Genomic DNA, 23,997 nt, shown 5'->3' on the forward strand with positions numbered 1-23,997 from the left:
GCACCTCGTTAGAGAGCAGAATGTTTGCATGCCACACCACAAGATCCCCACAATGACATAACTCCATTCAGAGACTGGCGTGACTGGGCTGGGTTTCCCCCACTCAGCTCTTGTATCACTGAGAATCTGGCAGCCAGTTCCGTCCTGACAGAGTTTACAGCATATATTGGTGGATTCTTGTCCACCAAGCAGAGCATCTGCTTTAAGAATTAACGAAAGCAGTGTCGAGACAGTAAGGTAAGTGCTGTTTTAACTATAGCACTGGGGATGCTGACTGTTTGGGACGGTGTTTATTGTAACAGGAACAGAAAAAATTTCAGAGCAACTTTGCCAATTGCTATTCAACAGCAAATCCACAGTTTTGAGCATTTACTTTCACATTTTGCTTAATATACTTTCCATGATTTATGGATTTGAGATACATTTTATACAGTCTATAATGCCTTACTTAGCTAAGGAAGTTATAAAAAGTTTCAAGGTTGGAATGAGAAAATTAGACACAGTGAAAAAGTATGGCATTTAAAATGTTTGCTATTTCATGCTAATTAGTTAAATATGTTAGTATTGTTAGAACCTAATTTTGGAGCAAAGAAGGGCCATTTCAATCAGTCATCAAAATATTTTGCCACAAGTATGTTGCTATAATTTGTTATAATTTGCCATAAACATTTTATGCTGTTATAAAATGTGAGCTAAAGGATTATTTATTTCTATTTTGTTAATTTTAAAGATTTGGATTGTGGATGTATGTCTTAAGAAACAGGAACATGTTTTAAAGAAATTCTGGTAAATATGATTTACTTTTTGAAAAAAAAGCATTTTCTTCATAGCCACAGGTATTTGGAAAAACTGGGGGACAGTAAAGCGTGGTTTTGCTTCATAGTGGAGTCCTTATACGGTTACAGATTCTCTTTGAATTCAGAGCCCTTGTTTTGACTTTGCCAAAAAATATGGAAGCATTTTCCATTACTATTCGCACTATAGTTCCCATGTCTAGTTTAGTGTATACTGAATTAAACTAAGGTGGAAGCTTATTAATGAAGTAAGAAAAATCTTTACAACATTAACATAATTGTAACTCGTAAAGAATCCTATAATTACATTAGCACTATGTAATAGATCTCATGGCCAAGTCCTGTCAACTAAATTAAATGACTCCATCATAATCTTAGAGAATAATTTACAAAGAATCTGGCTACATTATTTCTGTTATAAGAGTGACTCTAACAACGTTTTTGAGTGTTTCATCTGCTAAAATAAAGTGCTTTATAATTCCAAGTTAAAGCAAAGCATAGATGTTTAAAATTCCTGATAGTAGAAAATCCTGCTTATCCCAAACTACCTAGATCCAAAAGCTTGTACCATGTTTCTCACAGGAAGAGATTTTATTTTATGGTATCCATTGGAATGTGGATACTGCTTCACATTAACAATTTCCCTCCCAGAGTTACCAACTGCTCAGCTATAACTCCTCATTCTACAAAAGCCCAACTGTTATATCCTATTTGCCTTTACCTAAATTGCTGACCCAGTGCTTCCCCAAGCGACTGAAATGTACTTCTTTGAACCTCTCCTTAGAAAAAGGTTCATATGAGAAGATCACTGTTACAAATTGTTTTTAATTTATATTCTCAAATTTATCCTTTCCTACATGGCTCTTAATGCCACTGTTTAATACAGACTTTCCTCAGTTCCACATCTCTCCCACTTCCATTCAGTGAAAGCACTAAAATCCAGATAAGCAAACCCTGCCTTCTTAAATTTTGACATGAAGAACGTAGGCAAATTGTGAGTGATTGAAAGAAAAACATTCATTCAAATCTTTGAAAAGAATCTCATTCTCTACCAGTTAGACCTCTTTCTAGGTTTAAAAAATGCTTAGAGTTTGTGACATTTCCTTGATGAGTAAACATTAATTTTACTAAACCTAATATACTAAATATTAATTTTCAAACAGTTTTGTAATGTGCTTAAAAGCATAGAATGTTAAACAAAAGGTGAAATAACATGCACACACCCCCACCAAGACTTCTGTTCACCTTCCTCAGAATCAACAACCATAAAGACATTTTTAAAGGAACATGCCACGACTGCCACCACGCCCCCTCCACACACACAGAAGACCAGCTTTCCTCCAGACAACATCACAGATTGCCCACGTTTTCAGTAAGGATCTACTTAATGAGACATTTCAATGATGTTGAATGGTGGGGTAGAGGGTACAATTTACAATTGTCTTCTCGTTTTCATTTCTTCTGGTTTTGAAGGTATTCTGAAGCAGTGTTCTAACATGGTGGTTAATGGGCACCTCCCAGAAACCTCTTGCAGGAAGATATTTAATTAAGGAAGGACCTAGAGAAGTTGACTGGGATAGTTAGGCCTGGCTCGCCCAGAAGGGGGCGCATGTGAATGCAATCTGCCCTGGAATCTGTTCACTTCCCCATCCGTTGTAAACATATGTCCTTAACCTACTCCTCAAATGCAAATTAATAAGACATCATTAGTGCAGTAAAAAAAAAAAAAAAGCACTATAAAGTAATAAAATTCACATTTGCTAATGCATTTTCTTTCTTCTTAGTATACTTTTCCTGAAAGGATACTATTTTATAATAATACATGTTTCCACTTTATTTAGGATTCAAAGCATTTGCCAAAATGAATCTAGGTATGTTTCCTCTCCTCTTGGCATTAATTGGCTGTGCCAGCAGCAGCTACTACTATGAGGATTATGATTTCCCCCTATCGATTTATGGGAGATCATCACCAAACTGTGCACCAGAATGTAACTGCCCTGAAAGCTACCCAACGGCCATGTACTGCGATGAGCTGAAATTGAAAAGTGTGCCAATGGTGCCTGTTGGAATCAAGTACCTTTACCTTAGGAATAACCAGATTGACCATATTGATGATAAGGCCTTTGAAAATGTAACTGATCTGCAGTGGCTCATTCTAGATCATAACCTTCTAGAAAATTCCAAGATAAAAGGAAAAGTTTTCTCTAAACTGAAGCAACTGAAGAAGCTGCATATAAATTACAACAATCTGACAGAATCTGTGGGCCCACTTCCCAAATCTCTGGTGGACCTGCAGCTCACTAACAACAAGATCTCGAAGCTTGGCTCCTTTGATGGACTGGTTAACCTGACATTTGTCCACCTTCAACACAATCAGCTGAAAGAGGATGCTGTTTCAGCTGCTTTTAAAGGTCTTAAGTCACTTGAATACCTTGACTTGAGCTCCAATCAGATGACCAAATTGCCTTCTGGTCTCCCAGTATCTCTTCTAACTCTCTACTTAGACAACAATAAGATCAGCAACATCCCTGATGAGTATTTCAAGCGTTTTAATGGATTGCAGTATCTGCGTTTGTCTCATAATGAACTGGCTGATAGTGGAATACCTGGAAATTCTTTTAATGTATCATCCTTGCTGGAGCTGGACCTCTCCTATAATAAACTTAAAAACATACCGACTGTCAGTGAAAACCTTGAAAACTATTACCTGGAGGTCAATGAACTTGAAAGTAAGTAGAAAGCTGTGCCTATGATTGATTGATGTTTCCTCAAGGTTTTAAATGCCTAAGTTGTGTGACACAAGTACTGCATCTGGCTCCAGTTAAAAAAAATGAAAATGCCAACAAAATATTTCTCTAGAATATAGAATTCTAGCTTAGTTATTTATCCAATATCTGGCTTTGCTTTGGAGTGTCCAGATAAGAAACCATTAAGGTCACAGAATTTAAGCACTCATTTCTTCAAATGTAGTACTCTGGGCTAATTAATCCTGCTGTGTTATCTCTTGATTTTTATCTGTTTATTATTTGCCTCCTTCATGACTTCGATTTGTGTCTACATTTATTTCTTGACAAGATGTAGCTGAGGGAGAAATCAACAAGTCCACAACCAGCAGAGGCTTTTACAGAGCCTCTGCTTGTCCCCAGAGCAGCCCGTGTACACTCATGGTCTCCTCTGACATTTTTACTTGGGACTCAACATATTACTCCGCTATCATGACCATCATCTATCTCTGTTATCACTGTTATGGTTGGTGTGTATGGTCTTCATGGTGTTCTTATGAGGACTGTGAGAAAGTTTAAGGAGGAATATGATAAGGGTTTGGAATATTTTTTACTAGAGTTACAAAGCCCCTTTTCTTATATACAACCCTTCACCTCATTTGATTTTCCCACAGTTTCTCCTTCCTTTCTCTTACTTCCAGAGTTTATTTTTCATTTATCTACTGGGTGGGAGTTTGACCTATTCCACTTGAGCTGCTTATGTACTCTTCTGGTCTCCTGGGACATTTTTCAATTTAAGCTATAAAGATTCATATGGGAAATTGACATTCACCAATCCCTACCTTATTCTTTAATGGAAGTTGGAAGAAGAAAAAAACCTATAATTCACAGATGAAGTTTTTAAAATGAAAACTCAGGTGGGAAACACTGATTCACATAGTAAATGATTTTATAATAATCTATTGAAATTTTAAAATAATCTATTGAAATTGAACATCTTTATATTATAACAGTTGGTTCCCTTGTCCTACTGGGTAAGGATATTGGCACTCATCTGAAAAAAAAATTTCAGTGTGCCTTACTAATATAATTCTGCAATAGTAGTTCTGTAATTCTGCAATAGTTTCATGTAACTCCTAGTAGGGCTGGGGTGTTCTCATGAAGGAGTCCATGATTGCCAACTCTGCAATGCCATGTGTTCTTTCTTGTGTCTGCAAAGTTTGTTTGTCATATAATACACAGTCAAGCTATCAGAGTTAAACCCTTACAGCTGTTTCCAGGGCAAAATTCACTATGTGGCAATATGTGGTCCCACATTATAAACATTTGTGGTCAGGAGGAAGGATACTCAGACAGGCCAAAATGCTAATGGGACGTAAGATGTTTGAGGGCTGAAGAAATCCATTAGATTTTGTGGGTGGAGGTTAGCTGCAGAAGCAAGACTACCTCCTACTCTGAGACAAGAAAGGGGAGAGATATAGATGCAGGGGCATTTGAAGGTGGAAAAAACAGTTTTCATTGTATGAGTGAAAAGGGAAGAGCCAATGTAGGAGATGGGACAGATGGACTCTGCGAGAAATGCCAGCAGCTGCTCCGTGCCTAGCTGAGACTGAAATCCGAATGCCCAGCTCATATAGTCATTTGAAAGTGAGTAGTTACCTTTCTCCCTTCCTTATCCTTGACACTTAGGTTTACATATTTCAGGAATTCTTGCCGTGTGACTTTGCATGTGTGTCTTCAACTTAGTTTATCCTGCCACATAATAATTATGCATACCAACTGCCCACCTTCTCTTAAGGTAATAAGAGTCCCTTAATGTTTTTCCAATATTAGGAAATACCCAGCCAAAAACAATTTGTCATATTTCAAACTTGCAACTTTAAGCGTTAAGCTAGTCACAGATCTTCCTAGTGTAAAGCAATTTAGAAAACAGAAAAAATTAAAAGGACGCCAATAATTATTTAGTACAAAGTATGTGCTAGCACTGTGTGAAGTGCTTTACATACCTTAATTAATGTAATCTTCATGCCACACAGTGTGATAGATATATCTAAAAAGAAGATCTGATAAATGTCTCAGATGGCAAACGACAGAGGTGAAAAACTAATATAGACCTAAACCCATGTTTTTTCCATTGTTCCATACTTCAGAGGCAGATACCATAACCAAGAACCCTGGAATTTGACAGATGAGTTATTTAAGACAACATCTTAGAGGAAAGGACTGCAGTGTGTTTGGGCTTCCACTGAAATCTTTGTTAGCTAGAGTTGAAGAATGAAAGAAAATAACATGATACAGGACCAGATAAGGTTAATCTGAAATACACTTGGGCAACCATAGGCAGTTTCTATATACATACACAGACCATGCTATCCAGTAACCTTCTCAGTGTCCATTAAAAATTAAATCAGTTGTTCATTTGTGGCAGCTTTTTGACCACAGAAGAAAAGGGCATGAGCTGAGATGGTGGACATTCCATGATTTGGTTTTTGCTTTGGGGTTTTGAATCTTTGTCATGAAGTGCGGTTGTTGGAAAACTGTTTAGAGTTCATTTATTTAACCCCTTTTATTTTAAGAGGCAAAAACCCAGAATACTTACACGGTGAGATTGCTCATATAACAGCACCAACTTTAGGTTTCCTCAGGCTAGACTTAATATTTCAAACTAGAGCTTAGACAATATGACACATTCACTGAGTGTCCTTCTATAAGCAAGTATTTCTAAATCAAGAACTTAAAGTTCTCTTCCTTGAAACATTTCGTTAAATCTTCTGACCTACTGTAAGTATTCTTTACTAAATATTGCTGGGCTATTTGGTAGTCTGAAATATTCCTTTAGTAGTTCCAAATTCAAAGATACATCAAATAAGTGGGAAAAAGTTTTATTGGATATTATTATAGATTTGAAAGTTTTTAAAAATGATGGTTTCAAGCCCGTGTACTAAAAAGAAAAAAAAACGATTGAAGTGTTTCATTCTTTAATTTTCCAGAGTTTGAAGTAAAGAGCTTCTGTAAGATCCTGGGACCATTATCCTACTCCAAGATCAAACATTTGCGCTTGGATGGCAATCGCATCACCCAAACCAGTCTGCCACCGGATATGTATGAATGTCTACGTGTAGCAAATGAGATCACCGTTAACTGATATCTACTAATTCCAATTATACTGAGATATATCCTGGAACAGCAGTTTATGGTTATGTTTATTTGTGTGTCAGTTTTTCTAGTATTCATTTTTTGTTGCTGTTTATTGCTTCCATACATTTCAAATTCTGAGGGAAAATGTTTTGTAAACATTTTACTACTTTTTTAAAAGAAAAGATGAAAGGCAGGCCTGTTTCATCAAAAATACAGACACACACACACACACACATAGACAATAAAATGAATGCTTTATTTGTAAATTTAGTGGGTTTTTTCCTATCTCCTGTCAAATGATGTGAAAAGCTTTCTACTGGTTTCGTGGAAGTCAGCCAAGTTTTATAATTTCTAAACCTTAACTTAATGTGCCAAAAAGCATGGATTACATGCCTATGGGTGTTTACTGTCTTGAAGCAAATTATCTCAATGTTCAAATTTGTTTAGCTGAAAAATAGATGGTAAATTTTGAGACAAATGATCTTGCAAATTAGACAAAATTCATGAAACCACATACAATTAAAGCAATATTTTTAGTGTTAGGAATATATATTTACCTAACGAAACTTTTCTTTTCTAGAATTATTTTTCACTCTAAGTCATATGTATGTTTCTTTTTGATTATTTGCATGTTATGTTTAACAAGCTAATAGCAAAATAAAACATAGCAAATGGCATCACTGTGTTTGACTTCTTGTGAAATTCATAACTCTCCTATAAAAATAGATAAAATAATAGATTAGAATTCAAAAAAGATCTCTAGCCTGACATATTTTACTTATGTTAAATAGAATTTTTAATTAACTAAATTATTTGCTTCTAGCATCCACCTGTAAAGAGTTTTTAAACACATCTTACAATATGTACTTAAAAGTGTGCAGATCCCAATTGTGTCCTACAGTTCAACTCAGTTCTGACAGTATGTGCCTGGAGATAGTGTCGGATTGTACAGGTTAAGGGTTCAGTCCTACAGGACTGCCCTCCCTCCCCACTTCAGATGCCAGCTGAAAGTCCAGATTGTTACCTCCACTTCTGACCAACAAGCTATACATCAGAGGTTCCCAAGACCCTGTCCTGGACTTGAGGAATTTGCTGGAGCAGCTCACAGAACAGGAAAACTCTTTACTCACTAGATTATTCGTTTATTATAAAATGATACAACTCACGGGGGACTTCCTTGGTGGTCCCGTGGTGAAGAATCCACCTTGCAATGCAGGGACACAGGGTCGATCCCTGGTCGGGGAACTAAGATTCCCACATGCTGCTGTGCAACTAAGTCTGCGCGCCACAACTGCTGAGCCCACGCACCTCAACTAGAGAGCCTGCGTGCCGCAAACTACAGAGTCCACATGCCCTGGAGCCTGCGTGTCACAGCTAGAGAAGAGAAAAAAAACGCGCACACCACAACTAGAGAGAAGCCCATGTGTCACAATGAAAGATCCCGCTTGCCGCAACTAAGTCTCAAAGCAGCACTCCCCCAAAAATAAATAAATGAAATAAAATGATACAACTCAGGAACAGCCAGATTGAAGAGATGCAAGGCAAGGTATGGGGAAAGGGTGCTGAGCTTCCATGCCCTCTCCAAGCACGCCACCCTCCCCAAATCTCCACAGGTTCACCAATCAGAAAGCTCTCTGAATCTTGTCCTTTGGGTTTTTATGGAGGCTTCATTTCATAGCCATGACTGATTAAACAGTCATTGGCCATTGGCAATTGAACTCAATCTCCAGTACCTCTGCCCTCCCAGGAGGTGAGGGAGCGACTGAAAGTTCAGACACTCTAATCATGCGTTGGATCTCTTGGCAACAAGCCCCCCATCCTTAGGTTACCTAAGAGCTTTCCAAAATCACCTCATTAACATAATAAAAGACACCTTATTGCTCTTATTCAGGAAGTTCCAAAGGCTTTAGGAGTTGTGAGCCAGAAACCTTGGACAAAGACCAAATATATATATAAGAAATATATTTTGATCATCTGAATGACCAAATATATATTTCTTATAAATCACAATATTACAGTATTTAAATCTCACAACTTCCTTGGATATTTGTCATTATTTCCATTCCTGTTGGTTTTACAGATTTATACGCAGTGATATTATATCAAATAAAAAGCAGCTATAAGATCTCAGCAGTCACTAGTTGGTTGTAAGCAAAAACGGCAGATAACTCCCAGGACTGAAAATGTTGAATGTATATAAAATTTTCAGAAAATGAGATTTAAAATATCACTTTATATTGAAACCACTATATTTGTAACATAACGTTAGAATTTATAATACAGAAAAAGTATATCCATGATTCTATACAATGGGAAATAGTAAGGCATATAATTTATAACTTCTACCTACCTAGTTAACAATAAAGCATATGGAGCCAAATGTTGTTCAGTCAAATATACTCATCCCTGTATGAGCGTATATATAGTCTCAAATGTGTCTAAAAGAAGGGCATCATCTCTCTCAAGTATAATTAAAACATTAACAGAACATTTTTAGTGAACTCTATCTTGTGGTAAAATGGTCTATCATCAAAGGACCATTATCAGTTAAGACAGCACTGACTGGATGATGTGTGACACGTATATTATGTAATTCTGAAAACAGCAATTTCCCTTGTAGTTAATGTTTGGTTGACAAGGACCAAATTAAGCACAAAGTCACACTTCTTGCAGAAGCATCTGAGGAAGACACTAGTTAGATACTGTTTGGGGACAGCTCCTCTTTCTAGCGGCCAGACCCCATCTCTCCAGGGCAGAGCTGGAGAAGAGAAGATACTGTTTGCTCTTTCACTCATGGTGACAGCCTTAGGGAGGAAAGGATATTGAAGATTCTTTATCTGCTCTTCTCTCATCCCTCCCACTCCCACCCCAGCTATGGTAACGTTTTCCAACATTTCAAGTGTATAATCAGCATGTTGAAATGATTTTCTAAATTCAGATTACCAAACACAGTACCCCAGATATACAGACCCGAAAAGTTATGCAACATAGGATTCCACATTTTTAGAGAATATAAGAATAAGTGATTCTTATACTGGTGGTCAACAATATACATTTTTAAGAACACCGACTTAGTGTGATCCAGCCACTGAAATCCCAAACAGTTAAAAAGCAGAAACGTCCTTTTCTTTAGGGAAGCGGAATAGAAAGAAGCATGTCATTTGCAGTACATGTACATGAGAAAAAATAATATTTTTCCTGTATTCTAATCTATTTAAGCTAACTTCATGAAGATAACATGTACCACTTCTGCCACCCAACTAACTCAAGACTTGCTTCACAGATACTTCTTGCCTGTCTATGCTCTTTCTCTCCAAGAAAAGGTACTCCATCGAGAGAGATGGCTTAGGATTTACTTTGATTAAATGTTCAAGAAGGTACCTAGGGGAAATGGTCAAAACAGGGTGAATTTAAAGCAAGAACTTCTCTTGACTATCTCACTAACAACAATTCTGATTTTGTCTCCTTCTGGATAAACAACCCCATGAACGGATTAAAGCACTGATGCATGTGGATTATTAGTTTTTACTAAGATTGATTCATGGAGACTTAACTATCGACCCTGATTTGGCGCAGGGACGTGGGGAGCAGGGGGAATGGAAAATGAGAAAGTCCTTCAACATCTCCATTTGAAAATCAAGGCTAAGTTATGCTTTTATGTTGAAGGAGAACTATGATGTCCTTGGGTTTTGAGGTTTGTGAGGAATTATCATGCCCTAATAAGTACAAAACTACAGATGGAAGACAGACCACTAAATGAGCCAGAGGAATGTTGATTTCTTAGTTAAAACTTCTCCAACTGGTAATAGTTGTTTTCAGAAATACTGGAGAGTTTAAAAGGTTGGTTTTACAAAGGACTGTGAATTTTTTTCCTTGTGATTTTTTAAGTTTGGGTTCCAGTTTTTTCTATAGCAGTAATTTTATCATAATGATGGCCTTAGATTTTTCTTTGGTTGGATTTTGCAACAACCATGTAAACTTGTTTAACATTTTACTCTCAAGTAAAAGAAAATGCTCATTTGTGTTAAAGTGAACTCTAAAGCAACTTTACTACCAGGAACTAAAGGTGTATATAAAATAACAATGTTATAAAATTTAAAGTAGACATGCTATAAGTATATGAAATAAACAGAAATGAATCTTTAAAATATCTAGCTAGATATTTTTATTCATTCACTCATGCATTCAGTAGATTTTGTTTCCTAATAAGATATAAAAAATTGAACTACAACACATATAGGGAAAAGTAGAAATTTAGGCAACATAAAAAGAGTGAGGTCCCATGCATTTTTAGCTCACTTTGTTAACCCCTGGTTTGCACTTTTCTGTGTAGTAACTCCTCTTTCACGTTCTGATTGACCTAAAGAGTATCACCTATATGCTTGTCTTGTCCCCTTAAAGTGTAACTGCTGTTCTATAAAAGAGAATACATTCCATGTTTTAAAAATATTCAAGAGCTTTAGCTACCTTATCTATGAATTATGTCTCAAATAAACCCCTCTCTATTCACACTACCACTGCTTTACTTTATAATTTGCTCAATTTTCATCTAGATTTCTAAAGATTCTCATGTTTTGCTTAACTTCATCATCTACAATGTTACCAGAGTGAGTTTTTCTAATATATATAAACCTAGTCCTTTATTATTTACTTGCTTAAAATGATTCAGTGATACACCATCATTTTCAGGATGAGACTCAGGCTCCACAAGACAGCATACTAATCACCTAGGATATCAAATGTCCTGTTTGATCTGGTCCTTGGTTACCTTTACAGCCTCATCCCTAACCAGGCTTGCCAGGTCCCACTGGCACCGTGTTAAATCACTTGATGCTGCAACCATATTTACCATTTTGCAGCTGGTTTTGCTCTGGTGTCTATGAAAACTCTGTCTTTTCTTCCTGGGATCTCTTTATGCTCCTTCTATTTGGAAACACTGACACAAACTCTATCAAACTCACCTTAAGCTACTCTGTCCTTTTGCCATAAATCCCTCTTTACCTCCTCAGAATTAATATACTTTATCATTATAGGAAAATCCTGTATCATAAAAATAAAAATTCTTTATCAAAGTTCTGAGCTAGAACTAACAGTTCCCTCTATTGTGCCTCTATCTGTAAGTTTTCCGTTAATTCATTCAATAAATATTTATTGAGCTCCCACTATACTCCAGGAATGGCGTCAGTGTCAGGAATTCAGTAGTGAACAAGACCAACAAATTACTCCCCTAACAAAGTTGACGTTCATAAGGAATTCAAACAATAAAGAAGATAAATTCATACTCTGTGACTTGATGTTAGGTAGTGATACATGCTATGAAGAAAAATAAAGTACCTGAAGGGATAAGAGGGAGGGGAGGAAGTGGTGATTTTTGATTGGGTGATAAGGAAAGCCTTTCTGCGGAAGAGACTTAATTGTAATAATAATATTTATTTAAATTATATTATGTATTGATACCTTAGGGAATGCTTTTTATGTATTATTTTAGCTCAAATAATACCTATATGGTACATTCCTACTTAACAGGGGAGAAAAGCCAAGATGTAAGGTCAGACATATTTTAAGTGCTGTAACCCTCATTGGAAAACAGATTTCTACTGTCAGAGTACATGTTCTGACTTGGTAGATGCCCATGGAATTAAAAGGAGCTTAGATATGTTTATATGTGTGTCTGTAAATTCCCTCTTCCCACCCTGACAAAACACAGTGCCTGGTGGTAAGTTCTGAAGATATGATTGTTGGATAGGGTTACTGGAATCACACTGCAGTGACAAGGGGATAAGTCATGGAGGTCAATCTTGACCCAGCCCTTTTCTAGCAAGCTCCAGTACAATTGCTTCTGTTTTGGTCTCTTTAACTTTATGCAAAATATTTCAGTTTATTTTAATTCATTGGGTTCATCCAGTTCTCTCTATAAAGTCTATTTTTAACAGAACATTCTCCATTTCAAAACTTGGGATAATGGATATAGGAATATCAATCTATTTCTTCATAGTGAATTTGTCAACTTAATTTCTGGCTTCATCTTCAAAATATATCACAAATCTGACTGTTTGCCAAGACTGGTCCAGTCCACTGTCATCTCTCTTTTGAACTAAGGCAATAACCTCCTAATGCATTTCAAAGTGTACTCAAAAGTGGAATCTTACAGTTTACTCTCAAACCAGTCAGGATGAGTCTTGAAAAAATATTAATCAGATTATGTTCTACCCCAGCTTAGATAGCTGAAATATTTTCTCATCACACTTAAAATCTGAAGCCTTTATCATGACCTTCAAGGTCTGGTTGCCTTATCACTCTTCTTACCCACTCCTCTCCAAACACACTGGTCTCCCTGTTCATTGAACATGCCGAATTTATTCTTGGCCCAGGTTTCTTGAATTTGTCTCTACCTGTGATCCAGCTATAGACACAGTTTATTTCCTTACTTAGCTCTGATCTCTGTCAAAAAAGACATCTGCTTAGAGTGGCCTTTACTAATCACCACATATGAAAATTTTGTATGGACTCCTCAAGGGACTCAACTAATGAAAGCAATTTTGAAGGGGAATAAAGTTTTAGGCCTCACACTCCCTGATTTTAAAATATACTACAAAGCAACAATAATTAAAACTATATGGTACTGCCATAGAAATAGATATACAGCCCAATGGAACAGAATAGAGAGCCCAGAAATAAACCCTTGCACAAGTGGCTAAATAGTTTTTGACAAGGGTGCCAAGACTGCACAATAGGGGAAAAGCAGTCTCTTCAACAAAACGTGCTGAAAAAAACTGAATATCCACATGCTAAATAATGAAGTTGTACTCTTATCTTACACCACATATAAGATTTAACTGAAAATGGATTAAAGATTAAATATAAAATCTAAAACTGTTAAACTCCTGGAAAAATCATAGGGAAAAACTTCAAGGTAATTAGATTTGGCAATGATTTTTGATTGTGAAATAAAAGCAGATAACAAGATTTAAAAATAGACAATGGGACTACATCTAATTAAAAGATTTTGCATGTCTAAAGAAACAATCAACAGAGTGAAAAGGCAATCTATGGAATGGAAGAAAATAATTGCAAATCATATATCTGATAAGGGGTTAATACACATAATACAAAAGGAACTTTTACAACTCAACAATAACAACAACAAAACTCCAAATAACCTGATTAAAAATGGTCAGAAGAATAGACATTTCTCCAATGAAGACATACAAAGTAACAAATAAGCACATTAAAATATGCTCAACATCACTAATCATCAGAGAAATACAAAACCAAAACCACAATGATATACTACTTTATATCCATCAGGATGGTCACTTTCAAAAGAAGAGAAAAAAAAAGTCATTGAAGATGCTGAGAAGTTGCAACCCTTGTGCAATGTCCATGGAAATGTAAACTGGTGCAGTCACTATGGAAAAAAGGATGGAGGATCCTCATACAATTGAAGATAAGATTACCATGTGATCCAGTAATCCTACCTTGGGGTATATATCCAGAAGAACTCAAAGCAGAATTTTGAAGAGATATTTGCAAACCCACATTCATTGCAGCACTGTTCACAATAGCCAAAATGTGGAAGCAACCCAAATGTTCCTCAATAGATGAATGGTTTACGAAAATTTGGTGTATACATACAATGGATTATTCTGCAGCCTTAAAAAGGAAGATTATTCTATCACATGCTACAACATGGATGAACCTTGAGGATATTATGCTAAGTAAAATAAGCCAGACACAAAAGGACATATGCAGTATGATTCCACTCATAGGAAATATCTAAAATAGTCAAAATCATAGAAACAGAAAGTAGAAGCACGCATTTTAGAAATGCAATATATCATCATTGAAAAAAAAGGAGTTTTAGCAATAAAAGATATACTTGATAAAAACAGCTTCCATGAATACAGAACAGATTGAATACAGTTAGAGAGAGAATTAATGACCTTTAAGATACATAAGTGGAAAAGTTTATAGAATGCTGCAAAAGGGGATAAAGAGAAAACAAAAAATGTGAGTTTTAGAATTAAGGAAGCTAGAATAATTATTTTTAATATAGGTCTAAAAGAAGACCTGTAAAGAAAGAATTGAGAAAATGCAGAGAGAAAATATTTTAAAAGATAATACCAGGGAATTTTTCAGAGGTAATAAAAAATATAAATCCATTAATCTAGAAAGGAAAAACTACTTACAAAGGAACATCAGTTAGAATTATAGCAGATTTCTCCACAAAAAAGAGAAAAATGGAAGCCAGAAGATAATGGCATAATATATTCAAGCAGTTAGAGTAAATAACTGATAATATATATTTGTGAAAATTGTTTTCAAAAACCTATTTAAAAATAAAGATGTGTACAGTTTACCTCTTAGGATATTCCAAAAAATGATCTTCAAGGAGGAAACTGATCTCAGAAAAACTTTTTAAAGAGTAAGAAAAAAATTAAACAAATTAAATGACAACTATTAGAGAAATAAAAACATGGTGTCAAATTATAAGGATCATGTTGAATTTGTGTAATTTTTTAAAAGGACGTAGAAATATATAGTTGAGAAGGAAACATATGTAAATTAGGAAGAGTAAGATAGGTGAACATGTTTTAAGCCCTTTTATCATTAAAGAAGGAGGTCAACATATTATTTTATTTTATTGTTCCTAAGGTAACTTTGTACGGTAAAATTTTAAGAGCAAGCAAAATCAGTGGAGTCTATAAATTAAAAAAACAATATGTATTTTAAAAATTGACTTAAAAAACCCAAAGATTCAATAAATCAAAATTTAAAAACACAAATGAGAAAGAGTTTTTAAAAAATGAGACTGATAGAAATTGAAAGTTAAGATGGTAGAATTGTGTCAATATATCAACTTTCACAATAACACCAAATGTTTTAGTTAAACAATATGGTTAGCCGTAAGAGAAAAGGAAAATGTAAAAGGGTAGGAAAATATATGGGGTAAATATTAGGAAAAGATCTGGTATAGCTCTAATCATATCAGACAAAATACACTTGAAGACAAAATGCGTCATTAGCAATGAAGGTTCACAACATCACAACCTAAAGTTTAATGTAATATAAAAATATATAATAATTTAAAATATATTTGCAACTAATGAACAGTATCAAAATAAACATAGAAAATTAATATAACTAAAGAAGGGTAGAGAAAAACTTTAATAGCACTGTGGTAGATTTGAACACTCCTTTAATTATTAATATTCAAGAAGATTAAAAAATCAGCAAAGATATAGAAGATTAGAACTTCCAACCTTGATTTAATGGACATATATGATATTCTATAACCAAAAATTAGAGAATTAATACCTTTTTCAAGTTCAAATAGAGCATTTATAAAAATTGATTTCATATTTGGTCACAAAGCCAAATTTGTTTTAACAAGTTTCAAAGAATAGGTCCAATTCTCAATTCACAAAATATATCAGAAGTTGACCATGAAGAAGATAATTCACATTTATTTGGAAACTAAGAAAACAATTCTAAAGCACTTATGGGTCAAAAAGAAGAAATCTGAATAAAGACCTAAAAATATAATACAAATAATAGTGAAAATATTGTATATCAGAATGAGTTTGAATCTGTGATATTAGTAATTTAAGAATAATTTATAGCCTTTAATCATGTTACTGAATTGAAAATTAATGTAATAAATATTCAATTTGAATAAGGATGATTTCTTTTAAAATATGGGATAAAGAAAAGATATTCACTATCATTACTTCTATTCAACAGTTTCTTGGCAGAACTTGCCAGCATAATAGAAAAAGAATGGAATGCATTAAGAATTGGAAGATTATAAAACTCTAAATTTTTGCAGATTATATGACTGCTTAGAAAACATGAAAGAGTCTATGGATACATTATTAGAAATAGTAAGAGAAAGTACCATTTATTTGCTGATTGAATCTGAGATTCAGTGCCATTTCTTTATATTCTGTAATGCTGGATATGGGACTCTGGAAACTAGTTCCTAGATGGCTTTGCCTGTAGAGGTTTGTCAGGGGAGACACTAGAGGAAAATTGATAGATGGAAGAAGAAAATGGACTTCCAGTGTAGTTTTGTGTGTGTGTGAACTTCAACTCTGATTCTAAAATTTATGTGGGAAAGCAATGAATCAAGAATAGGCAAGGAAGGACCTTCAAGATGGCAGAGGAGTAAGAAATGGAGACCACCATCCTCCCCACAAATACATCAACATATGGAACAACTCCTACAGAACACTTACTGAACACTGGCAGAAGACCTCAGACTTTCCAAAAGCCATGTGGCTGACAGGGTTGTGGTGCTGCAGCCAGCTGTCAGGCCTGAGCCTCTGAGGTAGAAGAGCCAAGTTCAGGACGTTGGACTACCAGAGACCTCCATGCACCATGTAATATCAATCAGTGAGAGCTCTCCCAGAGATCTCCATCTCGGTGCCAAGACTGAGCTCCACTCAATGACCAGCAAGCTACAGTACTGGACACCCCATACCAAACAATTAGCAAGACACAACACAACCACATCCATTAGCAGAGAGGCGATTAAAGTCATAATAAGTTCACAGACACCCCAAAACACACCACTGGACATGGTTCTGCCCACCAGAAAGACAAGATCCAGCCTCATCCACCAGAACACAAGCACCAGTCCCCTCCACCAAGAATTCTAGACAACCCACTGAACCAACCGCACTCATTGGGGGCAGACACCAAAAACAACGGGAAATGCAAACGTGCAGCTTGTGGAAAGGAGACCCCAAACACAGAAAGTTAGGCAAAATGAGAAGACAGAGAAATATGCAGCAGATGAAGAAGCAAGGTAAAAACCCACCAGACCAAACAAATGAAGAGTATATAGGCAGTCTACTTGAAATAAAATTCAGAGTAATTATAGTAAAAATGATCCAAAGTATTGGAAAGAGAATGGAGAAAATACAAAAAACCTTTAAGAAGGATGTAGAAGAACTAAAGAGCAGACAATGATGAGCAACACAATAAATGAAATTAAAAATTCTCTAGGAGGAATCAATAGGAAAATAACTGAGGCAGAAGAATGGATAAGTGACCTGGAAGATAAAACAGTGGAAATAACTACCGCAGAGCAGAATAAAGAAAAAATGAAAAGAATTGAGGACACTCTCAGAGACCTCTGGGACAACACTAAACTCACAAACATTCGAATTATAGGGGTCCCAGAAGAAAAAGAGCAAAAGAAGGGGACTGAGAAACTACTTGAAGAAATTATAGTTGAAAAATTACCTAATATGGGAAAGGAAATAGTCAGTCAAGTCCAGGAAGCACAGAGTCCTATACAGGATAAATCCAAGGAGAAACATTCTAGGACACATATTAATCAAACTACCAAAATTTAAATACAAAGAAAAAATACTGAAAGCAGCAAGGGAAAAGCAACAAATAACATACAAGGGAATCCTCATAAGGTTAGCAGTTGATCTTTCTGAAGAAAATCTGCAAGCCAGAAGGGAGGGGCAGGACATATTTAAAGTGATGAAAAGGAGAAACCTACACCAAGATTACTCTATCCAGCAAGGATCTGATTCAGATTCGATGGAGAAATTAAAACCTTAACAGACAAGCAAAAGCTAAGAGAATTCAGCACCACCAAACCAGCTTTACAACAAATGCTAAAGGAACTTCTCTAGGCAGGAAACACAAGAGAAGGGAAAGACCTACAAAAACAAAACCAAAACAGTTAAGTAGATGGTAATAGGAGCATACATATTGACAATTACCTTAAATGTAAATGGATTAAATGCTCCAACCAAAAGACAGAATTCGGAATGGATACAAAAACAACACCCATATATATGCTGTCTAAAGAGACCCACATCACACCTAGGGACACATACAGACTGAAAGTGAGGGAATGGAAAAGGATATTCCATGCAAATGGAAATCAAAAGAAAGCTGGAGTAGCAATTCTCATATCAGACAAAATAGACTTTAAAATAAAGACTATTACAAGAGACAAAGAAAGACAATACATAATGATCAAGGGATCAATCCAAGAAGAAGATATAACAATTGTAAATACTTATGCACCCAACATAAGAGCAGTTCAATACAAAAGGCAAATGCTAACAGCCATAAAAGGGGAAATCAACAGTAACACAATCATAGTAGGGAACTTTAACACCCCACTTTCACCAATGGCCAGATCATCCAAAATGAAAATAAATAAGGAAACACAAGCTTTAAATGAGACATTAAACAAGATGGACTTAAATTATATTTATAGGACATTGAATCCAAAAACAACAGAATACACTTTCTTCTCAAGTGCTCATGGAACATTCTCCAGGATAGATCATATCTTGGGTCACAAATCAAGTAACTTTGTGAAAATTGGTAAATTTAAGAAAATTGAAATCATATCAGGTATCTTCTCTGACCACAAAGTTATGAGACTAGATACCAATTACAGGTAAAAAACTGTGAAAAATACAAACACATGTAGGCTAAACAAAATGCTGCTAAATAACAAAGAAATCATTGAAGAAATCAAAAAGGAAATCAAAAAATACCTAGAAACAAATGACAATGAAAACACAATGACCCAAAACCTATCATATGCAGCAAAAGCAGTTCTAAGAGGGAAGTTTATAGCAATACAATCCTACCTCTAGAAACCAGAAAAATCTCAAATAAGCAACCTAACCTTACACCTAAAGCGATTAGAGAAAGAAAGCAAAAAAAAACCCCAAAGTTAGCAGAAAGAAAGAAATCATAAAGATCAGATCAGAAATAAATGAAAAAGAAATAAAGGAAACAATAGCAAAGATCAACAAACCTAAAGCTGGTTCTTTGAGAAGATAAAAAAAATTGATAAACCATTAGCCAGACTCATCAAGAAAAAAAGAGAGAAGACTCAAATCAATAGCATTAGAAATGAAAAAGAAGTAACAACTGATATTGCAGAAATACAAAGGATCCTGAGAGATTACTACAAGCAATACATGGCAATAAAATGGACAACCTGGAAGAAATGGACAAATTCTTAGAGAAGTAGAACCTTCCAAGAGTGAACCAGGAAGAAATAGAAAATATAAACAGACCAATCACAAGCACCGAAATTGAAACTGTGATTAAAAATCTTCCAACCAACAAAAGCTCAGGACCAGATGGCTTCACAGGTGAATTCTATCAAACAGTCACAGAAGAGCTAACACCTATCCTTCTCAAACTCTTCCAAAATATAGCAGAGGGAGGAACACTCCCAAACTCATCTATGAGGCCACCATCACCCTGATACCAAAACCAGACAAAGATGTCACAAAAAGGAAAACTACAGGCCATTATCACTGATGAACATAGATGCAAAAATCCTCAACAAAATACTAGCAAACAGAATCCAACAACACATTAAAAGGATCATACGCCATGATCAAGCAGAGTTTATCCCAGGAATGCAAGAATTCTTCATTATACATAAATCAATCAATGTGATATACCATATTAACAAATTAAAGAATAAAAACCATATGATCATCTCAATAGATGCAGAAAAAGCTTTCAACAAAATTCAACATCCATTTATGATAAAAAGTCTCCAGAAAGTAGGCATAGAGGGAACCTACCACAACATAATGAAGGCCATGTATGACAAACCCATAGCCAACATCATTTTCAATGGTGAAAAACTGAAACTATTTCCACTACGATCAGGAACAAGATGAGGTTGTCCACTCTCACCACTATTATTCAACATAGTTTTGGAATTTTTAGCCACAGCAGTCTGAGAAGAAAAAGAAATAAATGGAATCCAAATCGGAAAAGAAGAAGTAAAATTGTCACTGTTTGAAGATGACATTATACTATACATAGAGAATCCTAAAGATGCTACCAGAAAACTATTAGAGCTAATCAATGAATTTTCTGAAGTAGCAGGATAAAAAATTAATGCACAGAAATCTCTTGCATTTCTATACACGAATAATGAAAAATCTGAAAGAGAAATTAAAGAAACACTCCCACTCACCACTGCAACAAAAAGAATAAAATACCTAGGAATAAACCTACCTAAGGAGAGATAAAAGATGTGTATGCAGAAAACTATAAGATACTGATGAAAGAAATTAAAGATGATACAAACAGATGGAGAGATATACCATGTTCTTGGATTGGAAGAACCAACATTGTGAAAATCACTATACTACCCAAAGCAATCTACAGATTCAATGCAATCCCTATCAAACTACCAATGGCATTTTTCACAGAACTAGAACAAAAAATTTCACAATCTGTATGGAAACACAAAGGACCCCAAATAGCCAAAGCAATCTTGAGAAAGAAAAATGGAGCTGGAAGAATCAGGCTCCCTCACTTCAGACTATACTACAAAGCTACAGTAATCAAGAAAGTATGGTACTTGCACAAAAACAGAAATATAGACAATGGAACAGGTTAGAAAGCCCAGAGATAAACCCACACACATATGGTCACCTTATGTTTCATAAAGGAGGCAAGAATATACACTGGAGAAAAGACAGCCCCTTCAATAAGTGGTGCTGGGAAAACTGGACAGCTACATGTAAAAGAATGAAATTAGAACACTCCCTAACACCATACACAAAAATAACTCAAAATGGATTAAAGACCTAAATGTAAGGCCAGACACTATAAAATGCTTAGATGAAAACACAGGCAGAACACTCTATGACATAAATCACAGCAAGATCCTTTTTGACCCACCTCCTAGAGAAGTGGAAATAAAAACAAAAATAAATAAGTGGAACCTAATGAAACTTAAAAGCTTTTGCACAGCAAATAAAACCATAAACAAGAGGAAAAGACAACACTTAGAATGGGAGAAAATATTTGCAAATGAAGCAAAGGACAAAGGATTAATCTCCAAAATATATAAGCAGCTCATGCAGCTCAGTACCAAAGAAAACAAACAACCCAATCCAAGAATGGGTGGAAGACCTAAATGGACATTTCTCCAAAGAAGATATACAGATTGCCAACTAACACATGAAAGGATGCTCAACATCACTAATCATAAGAAAAATGCAAATCAAAACCACAATGAGGTATCACATCACACTGGTCAAAATGGCCATCATCAAAAAATATACAAACAATAAAACCTGGAGAGGGTGTAGAGAAAAGGGAACCATCTTGCACTGTTGGTGGGAATGTAAATTGATGCAGCCACTATGGAGAACTGTATGAAAGTTCCTTAAAAAACTAAAAATAGAACTACCATATGACCCAGCAATCCCACTACTGTCCATATACCCCGAGAAAACCATAATTTAAAAAGAGTCATGTACCACAATGTTCACTGCAGCACTATTTACAATAGCCAGGACACGGAAGCAACCTAAGTGTCCATCAACAGATAAATGGATAAAGAAGATGGGGCACATATATACAATGGAATATTACTCAGCCATAAAAAAACAAAATTGAGTTATTTGTAGTGAGGTGGATGTACCTAGAGTCTGTCATACAGAGTTAAGTAAGCCAGAAAGAGAAAAACAAATACCGTATGCTAACACATATATATGGAATCTAAAAAAAAAAATGGTTCTGATGAATCTAGGGTCAGGACAGGAATAAAGACACAGACATAGAGAATGGACTTAAGGACACGGGGAGGGGGAAGGGTAAGCTGGGATGAAGTGAGAGAGTGACACTGACATATATACACTGCCAAATATAAAATAGATAGCTTGTGGGAAGCAGCCACATAGCACAGGGATATCATCTCGGTGCTTTGTGACCACCTAGAGGGGTGGGATAGGGAGGATGGGAGGGAGATGCAAGAGGGAGGGGATATGGGGATATAAGTATATGTATAGCCGGTTCACTTTGTTATACAACAGAAGTTAGCACAACAATGTAAAGCAATTATACTCCAATAAAGATGTTAAAAAAAAAAAAAGAATAGGCAAGGCACACCTGAAAATAAATGATGGAGGACTTGTCCAACTACAAGACTATATAAAGTTATAACTAAGATATTATGGTATTGGCAAAGCACAGAAAAATTGACCCATAGGATAGACTACAAAATGTATAACCATATTCCTATTTGTATGGAAATTTGATATATGAGAGACAATGTTGCATATCACTAGGGAGAGTAGGAACAAGTCAACAAAAATAACTGGAAAAATTGGTAATGCACAAGGAAAAAAGATGAACTTGGATTCTTCATCTCACACTCAAAAATCAGTTCCAAATAGATTAAAAACCTAAATGTCAAGCACAAACTTTAAAATGCTTAGAAGAAAAGATAGATGAATATATTTCTGATGTGAAGTCAGGAATGATTTCGTTTTTTTTTTTTTTTTTTTTTGCGGTACGCGGGCCTCTCACTATTGTGGCCTCTCCCATTGCGGAGCACAGGCTCCGGACGCACAGGCTCAGCGGCCATGGCTCACGGGCCCAGCCGCTCCGCGGCATGTGGGATCTTCTGGACCGGGGCACGAACCTGTGTCCCCTGCATCGGCAGGCGGACTCTCAACCAATGCGCCACCAGTGAAGCCCAGGAGTGATTTCTTAAGACAAATCATTAAGGAAGAGATTGATGAATTGGATTATATTATTATTAAGACTTCCTGTTTATCAAGAAGTACTATAAAAGGGAGTAAATGAAAAGACAGAAACTAAGAGAAGATAATTGCAACATATATAACCTGTAGGGGATTAATAACAATAATAGGTAAAGAACCTCACTAAATCAATGAGAAAAAGGCCAACATTCTTATTTTAAAATGGGAAAAATGCTGAATAGAGATTTGACAGAAAACACTGTGACCCTTTAGTTTCCCCACCTCCAAATAAGAAAGGATGTTCAACTCATTGGAAATTAGGGAAATGTAAATTAAAACCACAAAAAGACATAATTTTTGCCTCTTCAATTGTCAAAAATTAAGTATGACAATTTAAAGCATTGGAGGAGACATAAGTTTTCTTATTTATTAATGGTGTGAATGTAAGTTGGTACAACTACTTAGGCAAACAATTTGGCATCATCTTGTAAAGTTGAAAATTCATTTATCCTGTAACCCAGCAATTCCTTTTCTACAGTGTTTCTCAAACCTCAATGTGCATATACATACAACAGAGATCTTGGTAAATTGCAAATTTTCAAGAATGTGCCAAGATTCCATGTTTTTAGCAAGGTCCCAGGTGATACCCACACTGCCAGTCAGCTCACACTTTGAATAGCAAGACAAACCCAACACAAACTTTGCATATGTGCAAAGAGAGATGTGTATAGAATATCCATAATGGTCCTTTAAAAAATAGCAAAAGAGTAGCAAAACCCAAATGTGCATCAATAAAAAAATTAATGTAGTATCAAATGGCATATTATA

At 35.5% G+C, this 23,997-nt stretch overlaps 1 protein-coding gene across 2 annotated transcripts; it reads left to right on the forward strand.

Annotated features, from left to right (window-relative positions):
• The first annotated feature begins 83 nt into the window (after positions 1–83).
• On the forward strand, positions 84–7,332 carry LUM (lumican). Of its 2 annotated transcripts, none has more exons than XM_004330126.4 (3): positions 84–237; positions 2,636–3,523; positions 6,508–7,332. In XM_004330126.4, the coding sequence occupies exons 2-3, from the start codon at positions 2,656–2,658 to the stop codon at positions 6,660–6,662; spliced, it is 1,023 nt and encodes a 340-aa protein (XP_004330174.1). In that variant the 5' UTR covers positions 84–237; positions 2,636–2,655; the 3' UTR covers positions 6,663–7,332. The 2 variants fall into 2 exon arrangements, with proteins under 2 accessions (XP_004330174.1, XP_019774278.1); XM_019918719.3 differs by lacking the exon at positions 84–237 and adding an exon at positions 2,067–2,166.
• The last annotated feature ends 16,665 nt before the right edge of the window (positions 7,333–23,997 follow it).

This window comes from Tursiops truncatus, chromosome 11 (assembly GCF_011762595.2).
Source record: "Tursiops truncatus isolate mTurTru1 chromosome 11, mTurTru1.mat.Y, whole genome shotgun sequence".
NCBI classification, from domain to species: domain Eukaryota; kingdom Metazoa; phylum Chordata; class Mammalia; order Artiodactyla; family Delphinidae; genus Tursiops; species Tursiops truncatus.